General features: G+C 44.8%; 1 protein-coding gene across 1 annotated transcript; it reads left to right on the top strand.

Moving 5' to 3' along the window:
- Positions 1-1,246: 1,246 nt before the first annotated feature.
- NOG (noggin) lies at positions 1,247-2,117 on the top strand. Its single transcript, XM_073310869.1, has one exon. It carries the CDS (start codon positions 1,247-1,249, stop codon positions 1,916-1,918), a length of 672 nt encoding a protein of 223 aa, XP_073166970.1. The 3' UTR covers positions 1,919-2,117.
- The last annotated feature ends 13,376 nt before the right edge of the window (positions 2,118-15,493 follow it).

The raw sequence follows: 15,493 nt of genomic DNA, 5'->3' as shown, positions 1-15,493 counted from the left end.
CGGTTAATTAGCAAGCAGGAGCCAGGCGACTTAGCTCCTGCACTTAGGGAGAGGAGGTGTCTGCAGAGTCCCTGTCGGGCTGGAAGCCAGCATGAGTGAGTGCTTAATAGGAATTACATCACAGGCCCATGTGTGGAGCCGGGCAAATAAACCCCCAGCAGCCAGGTAGCTTTGGAGGGGGGGGAATAGAGAGAGAGAGAGAAGCACCGTGCACATGAAGGGATTCCCGGGGAGCTGCAGCGCTCCGCTGCTGCGCCCTTACCCGGGGGGCGAGCTATAAAGGCACCGTCTACACTCCCACCCCGTCCTTCCTCTGCTCGCCACCCTGCAGCCCCCAGCCCCAGGGGAGGCTTCCATAAAAGACCCCTCACTTGTGCCTGGAGTTGCTGCTTACCCTGTATAGCCGCGGGGAGGGGAGAGGGGGCGAGATCCATCCCCACCTCGGACAGGAGCATCTCCAAAGCCGCCCGCAGCAGGACGCATGTGAGCAGCAGCTGGGGGGGGGGGGCAGAGACAGCGGTGGACCGTGCTCGCAGCATTCCCCACCAGTGGGTGGCTGGTGGGGTGTAGCGAGGGGAGAGCAAAGCTCGTCTGGACTTTTGCGGGGTTGGGGGGTGGGGGTTGTGTGTGGTTTTTTTAAGGGGGGGGTGGGGTGGGTTAGGAGAGAGAGTCGGTGGTTTCCATGGTGATGGAGCTGAAAGTGCAGGAAATTTAAAGGCTTTGGATCCTTGCAAAGCAGACAAACTGGTGCCAACGAGCGTGGCGGCTGCTGCTGAGGAGGAGCAGGCTGCTTTGCAAGCTGCAGCGGGGAGCCTACGGGAAGGAACTGGGGGGACGAATTTGCACACACACCAGAAGACCACCCCAACCCTTCTCCCGCGCGCACGCTCTGGGAAGGGGGAGCAGCAGCGGGAAGGAGCATTTGCCCCCCGAAAAGCGGCGCTCTGCCTCCCTAGGAAGGAAAAGCAGCAGGAGAATTTCGCAAAGGCTCTTCCAGGAGGAGAATTCGCTGGAGAGAGGAGTTGCAGAAGGAAGGGGGCTTTGCTCCTGGCTCCTTGGGGCGCAGCCTTTGGGGGCGGCGGGGGCGGATTCCCCCGAAAGACAAACTGCTTGGATAAAGCCCCGTACACGGTTTTTTTTGTTTTTGTTTTTCTGATGCATTTGCTTGCACCTTCTTCCCCTGGTGCCTGGTGAAGCCAGCCCCCCTCCCGCCCTGGCCCCCCCTCCCTCGCCGATCTCCCCGAGGATGGATCATTCCCAGTGCCTTGTGACTATTTACGCCTGGGTGGTTCTGCTGGGTCTCCGGATAGAGCAGGGCGCTAGCCAGCATTATCTGCACATCCGCCCGGCGCCCAGCGACAACTTGCCCTTGGTGGATCTAATCGAGCACCCGGACCCTATCTTTGACCCCAAGGAGAAGGATCTTAACGAGACCTTGCTGCGGAGCCTCATGGGCGGGCACTTCGACCCTAACTTTATGGCTGTCTCCGTGCCCGAGGACCGGCTGGGGGTGGACGATCTGGGCGAGCTGGACTTGCTGCTCCGGCAGAGACCCTCGGGGGCGATGCCCAGCGACATCAAAGGGCTGGAGTTTTACGAGGGGCTGCAGCCGGGCAAAAAGCACAGGCTGAGCAAAAAGCTGCGCAGGAAGCTGCAGATGTGGCTCTGGTCCCAGAGCTTCTGCCCAGTCCTATACACGTGGACCGATCTTGGCAGCCGCTTTTGGCCCCGCTATGTCAAAGTGGGCAGCTGCTACAGTAAAAGGTCTTGTTCGGTCCCAGAAGGCATGGTTTGCAAGCCTGCCAAGTCGGTGCATTTAACGATCCTGAGATGGAGGTGCCAGCGCCGGGGGGGGCAGAGGTGCACGTGGATACCCATTCAGTACCCCATCATTTCGGAGTGCAAATGCTCCTGCTAGGACGTGCACTTAAGTCCTCCCGCCCCCCGAAGCCGGACGCCCAGGGTGGACTTGGCTGCCCCATCCCTCCGTTAAAAAAGACAATTGCTTTCTGGTTAACGTTGTAATGCACTGTAACGTGTAGGAGAATGTCTATGTGTGTGTATATATGGCACCGTTTTAATTTACTATTAAAAGGTCAGTATTATACGTGAAATAATCCGCGCCTACTGTATTTTTAAGACTATTATCCTGGTCGTTGCTAATGTACCTTTTTATTTCTTGTATTTATATGCCAGGCACCGAGCGAGATCGCTTCGCTTTGGGCGAAGCCCCCCCCCCCCCCGCCTTTTTTTTTTAATAAAAGGATTAAAAAACAAACCAAACTTTTGATGAGACGACGTTTTAAAGCTGTTTTCCATTCTTCGGAAAGTGTGTGTGTGTGTTTAATGGACTTCAGAGTTTAAAAATGAATAAACGCCTAGAGCACAACGCTATTGTAAATAGAGAGGACAAATGTGGATGACTTAAGCCTATGTCAGTGAAGAGTATCTGCTATTTATTCTTTATATCCCTGTAGTAAAAGTGCAGCGCAGAATTAAAGTCAACCACTAAAACACGAGCCGGCTCGATTTTGTTTGGTTTTTGGTTTGGATGCGGAATCCAGGCTGGATTCCCTCTTTCTTGGTATAGCTGGTTGATGGATTGTGTATGCCGAGCAGGCCGGTTCTCTGTGGTAAGGGGAGGGGTCCCCGTCCCTGCTCACGACTGTGAGTGTCATCAGAGACCTAACCGACCCAGATGCTGCGGGATCTGACTTTGCACGTGCGACTTAGCTGCTCACTTCGCCTGGGTGCCGGGGTCCCTTGCTCGCCCGACTCCGACAGCGCCGCTTGTTTATAGACCGTGTCCGCTCTCCCCCATTGCCTCCGGCCCACACCCCGGGGCGTGCTCCCTGCAGAAGGGCAGACGCTCCGTGGCAGACGTTTGCTTTAGCCGCTTGACATTTCATTTACCGCGGGCCACGTGTCTTTCACACCTGCCGTTGCGGTGGGAGGCGGCTGGAACTGCGGCCGGGGGCTGGGGGGTTCTGCGCCCAGCAGCCACGTTGGGCGCCGGATTCCTTTTCCCGAAGGGGAAACGCTCCCACCGATCAACCGCATTAACCCTTCGGGCGCTGGAGCCCCAGGCTGCCTCCTCCTGGCTGTGCAGGTGACCATTTCCAACAGCTGGGGATCGAAAGATTCCCCCCTCCCTCCCCTCCCCTGGGCATGGCCATTGCTTGGAAATGGGCTTCACTTGTGGCTGACTTTTGCTGCCCAAATTTAACCCAAAAGGCGTGTATTGGCCGTCACCCTATCTTTGCTGCTCCAGAAGAAACGCTGGGCTGATGGGATATGAATGAGGGCTTATGTTACATGACAGACCGCTGAAGGAAATACCAGTCATGATGCTAGCGTACGGAGGGAGGGGGGCGGGGGTAACTTTTTATTTTTGCATTTCTATGGGGATCCCACTGACAAGAGGAGGTGTTTCTTCGGTTGTGTTCTCTCCCGGTAGCTACCTCCCAGGTACTGTGACATTAACATGCTTTGATCATTTCCCGTGGTGCGCGCCTTGGATTGTAACTTGAGCCTCCAGACGTGTTTTATTTGAATGGTCCTGAAAATGCACGTGTTGGAAAGTTTTCAGATCAGTACCGCACATTGCCCCGTTCCCCCCCCCCCCTCACCCCCCAGCTTCTTGATTCTAAAGTGATCTGCCTGTCTCCCTTCCAGCCTCTGCGATTCTGTTTGCGTTAGGGGCTCTCTCGTTACCGATAAGAATTGGCCATCTTCAGTAATGTCTAAAGAAGTTGTTAGTCTCCAAAGTGCCACAAGTCCTCCTTTTCTTTTTTAAGAAGGAAAGACGCGCTGGGGTACTTGAGACGAGATATGTTCCTTCTTGCTCAATAAACTTCCTTGGGGCTCTACCCCCAACTAAGTATTTGCCTTGTACGTGCTGGGAGACCTATCTCGTAGATACCAACTGCAAAAACAAACTTTCCGCCTGCTCCTCTGACAGTGCAGAAAACGTTTTCCTTATTTGTCTTGGAATCAAAACCTTTTTTGACAAATCTCAGGGAATCCACGCTAATTATTTCAAATTCTTTCATTGACAGAACCCAGTCCTGATTTCTGGAATTGTGTAGCTTTTCCATCTCCCAGGGCATATTATCTCTCAGTCGGTGCATTTCACGATCAGCCTCTTTGCTCCTTCTTTCAATAGTTTTGGGGGATTTTTTTAAAAAAATCAGATCTTGGTACATTTGTGGGGTATTCATTAACTTAGGGAGGAGGAACAGAGGCATTATTACTCAAATAGAAGGCACCCTGCCCCCAAGAGTATCTAAGGGTTCATTGTAAAAGGATTAAAAGTTAAAGACCTTCATCTTATGATTCTTTCATTTAATCTTCGTGGCGCCTGAAAGACATGCTGGATGGATGATCACATTTAAAATATTCCTAATGCCGGCTACCTTAGGACTCCAGGCAGGGCAAACAAATGTAATTTATTTCTAGAAGAAAGGGGATATTGAGATGTTTACGTTTCTGACCCACCATTACCATGTATGTTTGTTAGGTTCTGACAAATACCCAAATAACATTAAAATCAACCATTCATCACACATGAATTTATGCAAAACTCGCTCTGCCTGGGGCCAATATTTTTTTAGACCGAGTTTCACTTGCAAAAAAAATTATTAAAAAAAAAAAAAGCCAAAAGCTCGGTATTTCATGACCGGTAAACAGGAGAATTATGTGAACAGAAACTATTTCATGCTGGGATGGCAGCCAGGGACTGGGGAATGTCAACAAAAGTTCCCCGAAGGTTGAAAATGTCACTGGAGTACAATGCAAGGTCCTTCCCCCGATTAGCAAACCTTCCCGAAGTAATATTTCCAGTTCCATTCATTACTTACTTACTCTGTTCACCAAGTAATGCATGTGTCTCTGACTGGAGCAGTTGCTGCACAGAGACCCATCATCTCTAGACACTGCATCCGATCTGACTGCTTGGTTAAAGGTTAAAGTGGTGAGGGGATGTAAGTGTGTGTCTGTCTGTCTGTCTGTATTTACACATCTGAGTGTTGTTTTTAACCTGGCAGTATCCCTTTAATCAGAAATCAGTTATGGCTTTGTTAATAATCCCTTTGGTTTTTACGTCTGTCAGCAGGCAGAGGGAAAATAGGCTAGTCAGTTTCATTCTGGATTCAGGTCAGTTTCACTTTCTGCTTCTCCCGCCCCTGCTGTTGCAATACTTGTTTTATAGGCACTTCGGGACAAACAAACAAACAAAAAACTTTCTGATTAATGCTTTTATGCAAATATTTTCTTGATATTCAATTTTGCAACATTTTGTAATCAAAACTTAAATTAGGGATCCTTTCAAATGAAATCAATTCATTTGTATGGTGTCCTTCATATGTGGTACCACAAGAGAGACTTCACAGAGACTGTTATAAGCGGAAAATAGAATAGAAAAGGAGAAGGCAGAAAGTGCAATTTAAGTTATGACACACTTTTCTTGTTCTCACATTATTACTATCTTAAAGTACAATAGACTATTAAATATCAAGAGATTTGAATTCAAATTCCAGCTCCCTCACAGTCTCTTAATCTAAACCAAGTGGCTTAATCTCTCTGTGCCTCAATTCCTCATCTGTAAAGTGGGGATAATGGGAAATACTTTCTCTCTCACACACTTTGTCTATCTAGAGTTTACTAACTCTCCTGGTCAAGAACTATCTCACACTATATGCCTGTAGTGGAGACCTGAGGGCCTGCTTTTGTTTGGGGGCCTCTAGGTGCTACTGAATTGCACACGGCGTCCATCACTTTTGCCACTACAGGATTGTTGTCTTGCATTATTTTCACTAAGGCTTTGTTGTTCTATCTGTCAGAATCAATGTGCAGGTTTTGAAGGAAGGTACATTGTAGTAAGCACCATTTTAAAAAACAAGAATTAAACAAATGCTGTGTGGGTGAAAGGTAATTTCCCCTAAGATTTGGGATACGAAAACTCAAAATTAAACCATTCTAAAAACACTATCTCTGTACAGAAAAAAAAAAACTGGGGAAAGCACAGAGCACAAAGTGTTAATATAAGGTGTCCTCACACCTGAATTTAAATAATCCTGGACACCTTTGTTCATTATCCTCTAATTCACACTGCCATCCTAGTTAAGAGCTATGGATCTCCTGCTTCAGGATGCGCTGGCAAGCAGCAGGTATGAGTGAGGATGGAAAATCAGGTGAATAATCCTACATAGAAATAAGGGTAATAGCCCTTTTAAATGTATTGGGTGACGGGTTTCCTCGTCGTAGTTTTTATGGAGAAATATCCTTAATTGAGTAACATCAACAGCTATTAATAAAATCCTACCAGTTCATGTTACTTGGGTTGTGTTATATAAATATAATCTGGGTTGTGCCTGCTAGATCTTGGATCTTTTTAAAAAGAAGATATTCCAGCTCAGAGACTTGCCAGGACTCTTCATTGAAAGTCGAAACAAAAATTACGACGTCATCATAAAATGTAACATCATAGCTTTCAAGCTAAGCCAAACCAAAGGTATGTTGGCAGGGGAATGCTGCCACCTGGTAGATTCATGCTAGGAATAGATACGATAAACTCATTCACTGGGGAGGAGAATGGCCACACACTTCCTGGAGTACCCGCAAGGATCCTGTAGTCTTTATGTGCATGTAAGCCCATTGGGAGTTTTGCTAGTACACGCAACTGCTGCAGAATTTGTGTCAATGCTCTCTTTAAGGGAGCAGCTACAGCAAGTTTGAAGAGACCCTTTCATTCTCTGCTTCACGCAGAGACCAGACAAGAAGCTCCAGTAGTTACAGAGAAGGTAATAAATATGTGTACTTGAAAACAAAAGTTGGGATGGTTGAGAGCAAGAGACATGGGTATTAAGAGCCTGGAAACCATGGAGTGGGTGGCACAGGATCTGCAGCTTGCAGACCCCCTCTCCTGGCGTTTTTGCACCCAAACCTTGCTGTTAGGGATCCTGGTTTCTGTGCTGAAGTGTGGGGAAAGCGACCGCTCAATGTGGCAGGCTTTCCTGGAGTCTAGACAGTTACTGGGACAGAAATCCACATGGGTCAGCCTAGTATTACTGCCCACTGCGTGGCACCTTGCTTTGCTGGAGTGAGATGAGGGGCGGTAGCACATGGCTACAGGGGGCTGCACAGGACAACACAACACATTTACTCGGGAGCCAGGCTGCTTGGGGAGAAACCAGGTAACAGTGCAGAGGACCTAGCCCCTCAGGTGGATGCTTCAGGTTCTGTAGCACAGGGAATCAACATCCCCTTAGATCTTGGGCTCTGCAGGGGTTCTTCGTTCCACCTTCTTCCCTCTCCATGAACCACCAGCACCACAAGACAATCGTAACAGACTTTTTAAAATAGGTTTTCCCTCCCTGTCCTTCCATGGGAGGGGTGTGGCAGGAATACAGACACAAGGACCACTGCACAGAACCTGAACACATCTTCTAATGCACAACATTAAAACCCATAGATCACAGACAAGGACTGAGCAGCTTTGGGGGGTTGATAATGGTATAAAGAGCTTCAATCTAGCAAAGGTAGTAACTGAAAGCCACAGTCATCTGATGCCTGCTTTGGGGAAATGCTGGTCTCTGTCTAGGTCCTCGCAGACAGGCATCTGTATCACAAGCCAACGCCATAACTGACACCCTTGTTGGCCATTTCAGCAGAAAGGCCGAGGGTAAAAGGATGATGAAGAGGAATTAGCGTTGGGCTTGTCTACAAGGGGAGTTGCTGGTGCACACCAGCTAGTGCACACTGTCTACTCCATGTGTGGACTCCCTTATTGTGCAGTGTGTGTGCCTTCAGGTGCATAGCTTAATCCCTAGTGGAAGTGTACTAAGCTAACCTGCCTGCCACAGTAAGAGTGTCCACGTAGGAGTTAGCGTGCTTTAAATTCACACCCTGGCTCACTGCGCACCAATAACCCATGGAGAGAAGCCCGTGGTTGACATTTGAAAGTTATACCTTGTATAAATAAGTTGTTTGGGGGGGTGTTCATGTCGCAATATACCAGTGTAACAATATACTAGTTATACCAGCGTAACCTCCAGTGTGGATGCAGGTATGCTAGTACAAAGGTTCCTCATGTTGCCCCACGCAGGACTAGCTATTCCAAGCTCCAGAGGGCTATCAAGCACTTTGATACTAATATAACTGAATCCAGACCCCGGGGGGTGTGCCACTTTGACTATACCAGTGTTGTTAAAGCAGTACAACCGCTAGTGCTGATTAGAGGTTAGCTCAGAGGTCGCTCCTTGAGGGGCCCCGATCCTGCAGCCATCCGTGCGTGGAACTTCAGTGAGTGTTCCCAATGACAAGTACATGTCTGACTGGGTTGGGCACTGTTGTGTTCATGGCGTGTACACAGAAGATAGATAAAAAGACAAAATACTCTTTCTGGAGGAGTATAAAACTACTTTATAGCTTAGAATCCAGAATGATAACCCACAAGAACCCCAACCAAGAGAAAGAGAAAGCAGGCTGCTCCCTAAAATAGAGAGGCACAACTCCCCCTACCTTACTTTAGGCTGACTGTAAACTGACTCTGATCACAGACTTTCCTACAGAGCCCCCGATCTGCAAGCTGGACCAGGAAAACCCCTGAAAATTTAAAGTGACCACAATTTTAACCCAGGTTTCAATGCACCACAGGCCCCTGGTCAGACAAAACTTGCCTTGCCTCCACCTCTGTTGTAGCTCCACATAATAGGGAACAGTTTACGGCTCTGCCTACACTTCAGCCCGAGGTGTAATTCACAGTTCACGTAGACATACCCACACTAGCTTTACTCTAGCTCGCTTGCTAAATATAACGGTGAGGATGTGGCAGCACGGGATTGCCCACTCGGCCCCTCTGGGTACGTACTAACATTCCTAGCCTGTGCTGTAGCTACATTATCCCTGCTGGTTTTAGTGAGCAAGCTAGACTAAAGCTAGCCTGGGTTTGTCTGTACCAGCCACAAGTTACATCTCCAGCTGGAATGGAGACGTAGCCTATGTGGTAAACCGGCACTTTTTTCCCAGCAGTAAATGAATTAATTGGTAAAGAAATCCAAAAATGTTACAGACTAAAAAGAACATCGAAGAATCAGTTGTATATTTCTGAAAAGGTCAATGTAAACATCACGTGGCTGTCTGCAATGGGACCTAATATAAGATTAACTGTGACTGAAAGACAGAGAAAATAATTTTCCCCTATTTCTTTTCAGTTTGTTTTCTTTTTGCCCTTGGCAGCACGTTGTGTCTAGTCAGTTTCATATTTTTCCCCTGCATAGTCAGCTGTCCCCGTTGTTCTGTGGTTCTTTCTTGCAGCAACAGGGCAGAGATAAATATTTAAATGTGACTGTAAAACCATAAGAACTGGCAAGGGGACTTTTAACTCTTTTTCCAAAATGGACTGGATTTCAAGCTGCTGGTGTCCCCTTTGAATGAGAGAGTGTCCATTGATACAGGTCACATCCTGCAAGTCTTGCTCATGTGAATAATACTTGCTCACAAGAGTTAGGTCATTGATTTGAGCTCATGGGAGTAAGACTAGGCTGATTGAGGTCTGTAAAATGAAGCCCTACATTCAACCTGTAAGAAATTACTTTCATGCCCTTCAGAGCTCTTAGGCCTGGATCCTGCAAACTGCTTGGCATGAGCATCCCCCGGTAGCTGCACAGAGCCCCGTTGCCTTTGACAGGGCTGGAAGGAGTCCATCTATCTGGAGCAGCCTGTGGGATCACGACTTTGTTATGCACACACAAATCAGAGCAGTCTCATCATTAGTATTAGAGTGTGGAAAAGTAACAAACCAAAAACTAGAAACACAAGAGGGCATTGATGCTCGACATCAGCCCAGATTTCTCTGATGCTGCCCTGTGGGCTTGATGTTGAAAGGCATTCTGAGCATTTTGGCCTCATCCAGCCAATCATTTAAATCACATCCGTAGCTTAAAGCATGTGCATAGTCCTATTGAAGCTTATAACTTTAAGCACATGAGCAGTGCTAAGCAGTGCTTTGGATCAGGCCAGTGCTCAGCACCTTGCAGGACCTAGCCAGAGGGAAGCAAAAGCAGCTTGGGTGCTCAGAAGAGGGCTGTTTTACCTAAGCGAGAACAGCTGAGTGTTGTGGTTTATATAAAACTATATGCCATGTATGTGTGGCATGTGGCAGTAAATGAAACACTTACTTCAGAACTTATTGAAGTTCTTTCAGCAAAAAAATTACCGTGAGGTTGGGTTTTATGCTTTGTTTCAAATGAAGCAGTGATCCTAATTTGTTACTCCAGACTCTGCCATGGTAGCTCGCTCATATCTTATGGGAAATTAGATAGAGAGATTTGAAAGAGATCATTTCAGTTTTCCATCTACGGTACCAAAAAATAGCATCAGTCTAATGAAGTGTCATGGAGTCAAACGGTCAGACCGTAATCATTCACAATGTATTTAAAACAATCTTAAATGAAAGTTCCAAGCAGCCAGACTTGGTTCCTCTTACCTTTTGAGAGATGCCAGTAGACTTTAAGGCCAACATTTTCAAGCTGGGGTGCCTAAAATAAGGCATCTAACTCCATTTTCAGGTACCACGGGGGTTCAGGGGTGTGGCCTGAATTTCAGACACTGAGTGTTCACAACTCCCAATAAGGGATCATGTTATCGGTGGGGGTCCTCAGCCCACTTCTATATCAGGGATTAAATATGTGAGTAGGCGTCTAACTGTAGGAACCCAAATTTTAAAAAGTTTGGTTTAAGAGTCAAGGGTAGGATTTTCAGGACCTAAATGAGAGAGGTGCCCACTTCGCATTGACAGCCAATGGGATTAGGAACCTAAGTCCCTTAGGAACATTAGAAAATGCTCCCCCCAATCCTGCCATCACTTCAGTCATGAGATCAAGAGCAGACCTCATACTTCCTCTCAGGCCTCATAGGTTTTATCTTGCCTGTGAGAAAGTAAATCAACATAATTAGAGATTTACACCAGATCTTAGGGGGTGCAAATGGCCATAACTCCACTGACATTTTTTCATAGATTCCAAGGTCAGACGGAACCATTGTGATCTAGTCTCTTACCTCCGCTATAATACAGGCCACAGAACTTCCCCCCAAATAATTCCTAGAGCAGATCTTTCTAGAAAAATGTCCAATCTTGATTTAAGACTTGCCTGAGATGGGAATCCATCATGGCTCTTGGTAAATTGTTCCAGTGGTTAATTACCTTCACCATTAAAAATTTATGCCTTATATTTCCAGTCTGAAATTGTCTAACTTCAACTCCCAGACACTGGATCATTTTATACCTTCTCCTGCTAGACTGAAGACCCCCACTGTTAAATATTTGTTTCCCGTGTAGGGACTTATAAACTGTGATCAAGTCACCACTGAACTTCTCCTTGTTAATAGATTTTGCTCTTTGAATCTGTCACTGTAAGGCATGGTTTCTAATCCTTTAACCATGGCTCTTCTCTGAATCTCTTTGCTTGGTCAATATCTTTCTTGAATTGTGAACGCTAGAACAGGACACAGTTTTTTAGCGGCAGTTGCACCAGTGCCAAATGCAGAGATATCCTCTGAACTCCTACTCAAGATACTCCTATTTATGCACCCAATGATCACATTAGCCCTTTTGGCCACGGTATCACATTGGGAGCTATGTTCAGCTGATTATCCACTGTGACCCCCAATCTTTATCAGAGTCACTGTTTCTCAGGACAGAGGATCTGACCTGTAAGTATGGCCACATTCCTTGTTCCCAAATGTATATGTTTACATTTAGCCATATTAAAACACACATTGTTTATTTGTGCCCTTCCTACCAAGTGACTTAGGTCACTCTGTCTCAGTGACCAGTCATCTTCATTATTTACCACTCCCCCAATTTTTGTGTCATCTGCAAACTTTATTAGTGATTATTTTGTTTTCTTCCAGGTCATTGATAAAAATGTTAAATAGAGTAGGGACAAGAACCAATCCCTGGGGGACCTCATTAGAAAAGAATCTGTTCAATAATGATTCCCTGTTTGTCATTCTAGTTTGAAACCTATCAGCTATCAAATTTTAATCCATTTAATATGTGCCATGTTAATTTCATATCAGTCTAGTTTTTAATCAAAATGGCATGCAATACCAAGTCAAATGCCTTATAGAAGTCTAAATATATTCCATCAATACTTGCTTTTTTTAATCAAACTTGCAAACTCATAAAAAAAGATATCAAGTTAGTTTGACAGGATCTATTTTCCATAAACCCATTTGATTGACATTCATTATATTACTCTCCTTTAATTCTTTCTTAATTGAATCCCATATCAGCTGCTCCGTTATCTTTCCTGGGATCAATGTCAGACTGTCAGCCTATACTTACCATTTACCCCTTTTAAATATTGGCACAACCCCCCCCCAAATATAGAACAGGAATATGTATTGAACACTTCTGCTTTTTCTTCATTATTATTGATATTTCTACCATTCCATACCATACCATTCTAGTAATAGACCAATACCATTTTTAGGATTATTTTTGTTTCTAATATACTTAACAAACTCGTCCTTATTGTCCTTAATGCTGCTGGCCATAGATTTCTCCTTGTGCCCCTTTGCTTCCCTTATCAATTTTCTATAATTCCTTACTTCTGACTTAAATTCATTAATGTCAACTTTTCCTTTCTTCTATTTGTTACGTGTGTGTGTGTATATATATATATATAATATATAAAAATATGCCTTCACTTCCCCTCTAAACCAGGTCAGTTTTTTAACCAATATACACACCTGTCTTGATTGTGGCCTTTTTGGATATCTAGTAAAGTGTTCTTAAACAATTCCCAATTATCATTCACATTTTTTTGATTAAATTCCTCCTCCCAGATGATATGATTCAAGTCATGATTACTCGTACCTAAGCAACCGTTAATTTTTAGTCCCGTGATCAGTTCCTCCTTATCTGCCAAAATGGGGTCTAACATAGAATTCCCCCGTGTTGGATACAACACTTCTTGACTTCAATAGAGCTATACCAATTTATGCCAAATGTACATCTGTACCTTTATCTATTTCTGCAGCATGTATACTTTCAGGGTGCTTTTACACAGCAACACCTTGTTGCAAGGGATGTTAGTGGTGGTACAAGAGTGAGCAGTTGTTACATTATTTTTATCTATTTTTGTCAATATATTTTTTCTAGGGCTGGTTCAAATATTTTAATAAAAATATTTTGACCCAAAAATAGCATTTTAAGGCAGATAAAAAAAATTCTCTGAAAATATTTTTCGTGGTTGAAATTTTCCAGCTTTCTTTCAAAAACCAAAAATATAAAAATTTGCCTTGGACATTTCCTCTGGAAAACAACAGGCATTTTTAACCTACCCAGTTTTTCCCGAAGAAATACAATAGGGTCTGACGCTACATGAATCGCTCATGTGATGCTCTTATTGTAATCATCAGAGCTCTGTCTGAGTTAAGACTTCGAGATTGGGCCTATTGCAGTCTCCATTGGAAAGGGTTTTGTGCCGGCTTTACAGTGTGAAGGGGTAGAGTTCATGGACACAGCAGAAATGTTTCACTGGTAGATTGACTACCCCAACCAGCGGCCGTAGGCAGGTTTTGAATCTTCATCACCACAGACTACTTGTTAATCTAAATGACTTCAGTAGTAGGCGCCTATCTCCTGGTTGCACAAACAATTAGAAAGGGACATGATATACACTGTGCAAGTGTGTTATGCTAACCTCCCACTTTCCAGTTGGTGACAGATGTTAATGGAACCTCAAACAATATGCTGCTAATCTGAAACAGGAACTGAAACAGGCTCTGAAGAGAAATAGTCAAACAAAAAAGAGTCCCATTCAATTACATCACATGAAAGCGGACAATTAAATATTGACAAATTGTGTAAGTAATTGTATACAAATGCAAGACATCTAAATACTAAGATGGGCTAATTTGAGTGCCTGGTATTAAATGAGGGTATTGATGTAACAGGCATCACAGAAACTTGGTGGAACGATGATAATCAATGGGACACATTAAGACCAGGGTACAAATTATATAGGAATGGCAGAGTAGGTCACACTGGTCGGGAAGTGGCACTATACATGAAAGAAAGCATAGAGTCATATATAGTAAAAATCTTAAATGAATCAAACAGTACCATAGAATCTCTATGGATAGAAATTCCATGCTTGAATAATATGAGTATAGCTGCAGGAATATACTACCAACCTCCGACCAGAATGGTGATGGTGATTGTGACATTCTCAGGGAGATTAAAGAGGCTATAAAAACTGAAAACCCAGTCATAATGGGGGATTTCAACTATCCCCATATTGACTGGGAACATATCACCTTAGGATGAGATGCAGCAATAAAATTTCTAGTGACCAGTAATGACTGCTTCTTGGGGTAGCTTGTCCACAACCCACAAGGGGAGAGGCAGTTCTTGATTTAGTCCTAAGTGGTGCACAGGATCTGGTCCTAGAGGTGAATTTAGCTGAGCCACTCAGTACTAATGACCACAATGTAATTAAATTTAACATCCTTGTAAGGGGGGAAATATCAAAGAAACCGAACACAGCAGCATTTAAGTTCAGAAAGGGGAACTACAGCAAAAGGAGGAGGCTAGTCCAATGGAAATTAAAAAGAACAGTCACAAGAGTGAAATTCGTACAAGCTGCATGCAAACTTTTTAAAACCATCATAATAGAGGCTCAAACTATATGTATATCCCAAATTAAACAACAAACAAACAGTAAGAGGACCAAAAAAACGCCCCCATGGCTAAACAACAGAGTAAAAGATGTGGCTAGAGACAAAAACACATCTTTTAAAAATTGGAAGTCAAATCCTACTGAGAAAATAGAAAGGAACATAAACTCCGGCCAGTCAAGTGTAAAAGTATAGGCAAAAAACAAAACAAAATGATTCTGAAGAGCAACTATCAAAAGACACAAAAACTAATAGCAATTTTTTAAAGTCTGTTGGAAGCAGGAAGCCAGCCAAACATCAGTGGGGCCACTGGACAAAGTGCTAAAGGAACATCCAAAAGGATGCTAGGCACCTTACTGTAAAGATACCAAAGACAAGGTATCTGCCTCAAGGCACTTACGATCTAATTTCATCCCTGGATCAGATGGGTATAAAGCAGTAGGGAGAGGTGGGCAGAGGAGACAGACAGGAGTTATAGCAATTAGATTGTGGGATCTTTCAGCAAAGGAGAGTGCACAGCACGGTGGACCAGAATTTTTTTAATAGATAAATTATTGATTCATTTCTTGCAGGGGCATTGTCCGCTTGCTTACCAAGCTCTGGAGACCTCCTGCTTCTGTGGAGTAAGAGCTCCTGGAGTTACTGCTCCATGTCTAAATGCTGATGTTGGGCCATACTAAAAGCCTAATTCTGCAGGGTGCTAAGCAATCCCTGAAAGGCGTTGAGTGCCCTGAGCCCCCATTGGAGTCAATGTTGCTCAGATACCGTGGTGATGGGAGTCAATAGAAGAACCTGGATAGATAGA

This window comes from Lepidochelys kempii, chromosome 14 (assembly GCF_965140285.1).
Source record: "Lepidochelys kempii isolate rLepKem1 chromosome 14, rLepKem1.hap1, whole genome shotgun sequence".
Taxonomy (NCBI): domain Eukaryota; kingdom Metazoa; phylum Chordata; order Testudines; family Cheloniidae; genus Lepidochelys; species Lepidochelys kempii.
Note: the sequence above shows the minus strand (reverse complement) of the source record. Positions and strands in the feature narration are given on the sequence as shown.

Coding starts and splice junctions, on each gene's coding strand:
- NOG (XM_073310869.1), top strand. CDS start 1,247: ATGGATCATTCCCAGTGCCTTGTGACTATTTACGCCTGGGTGGTTCTG.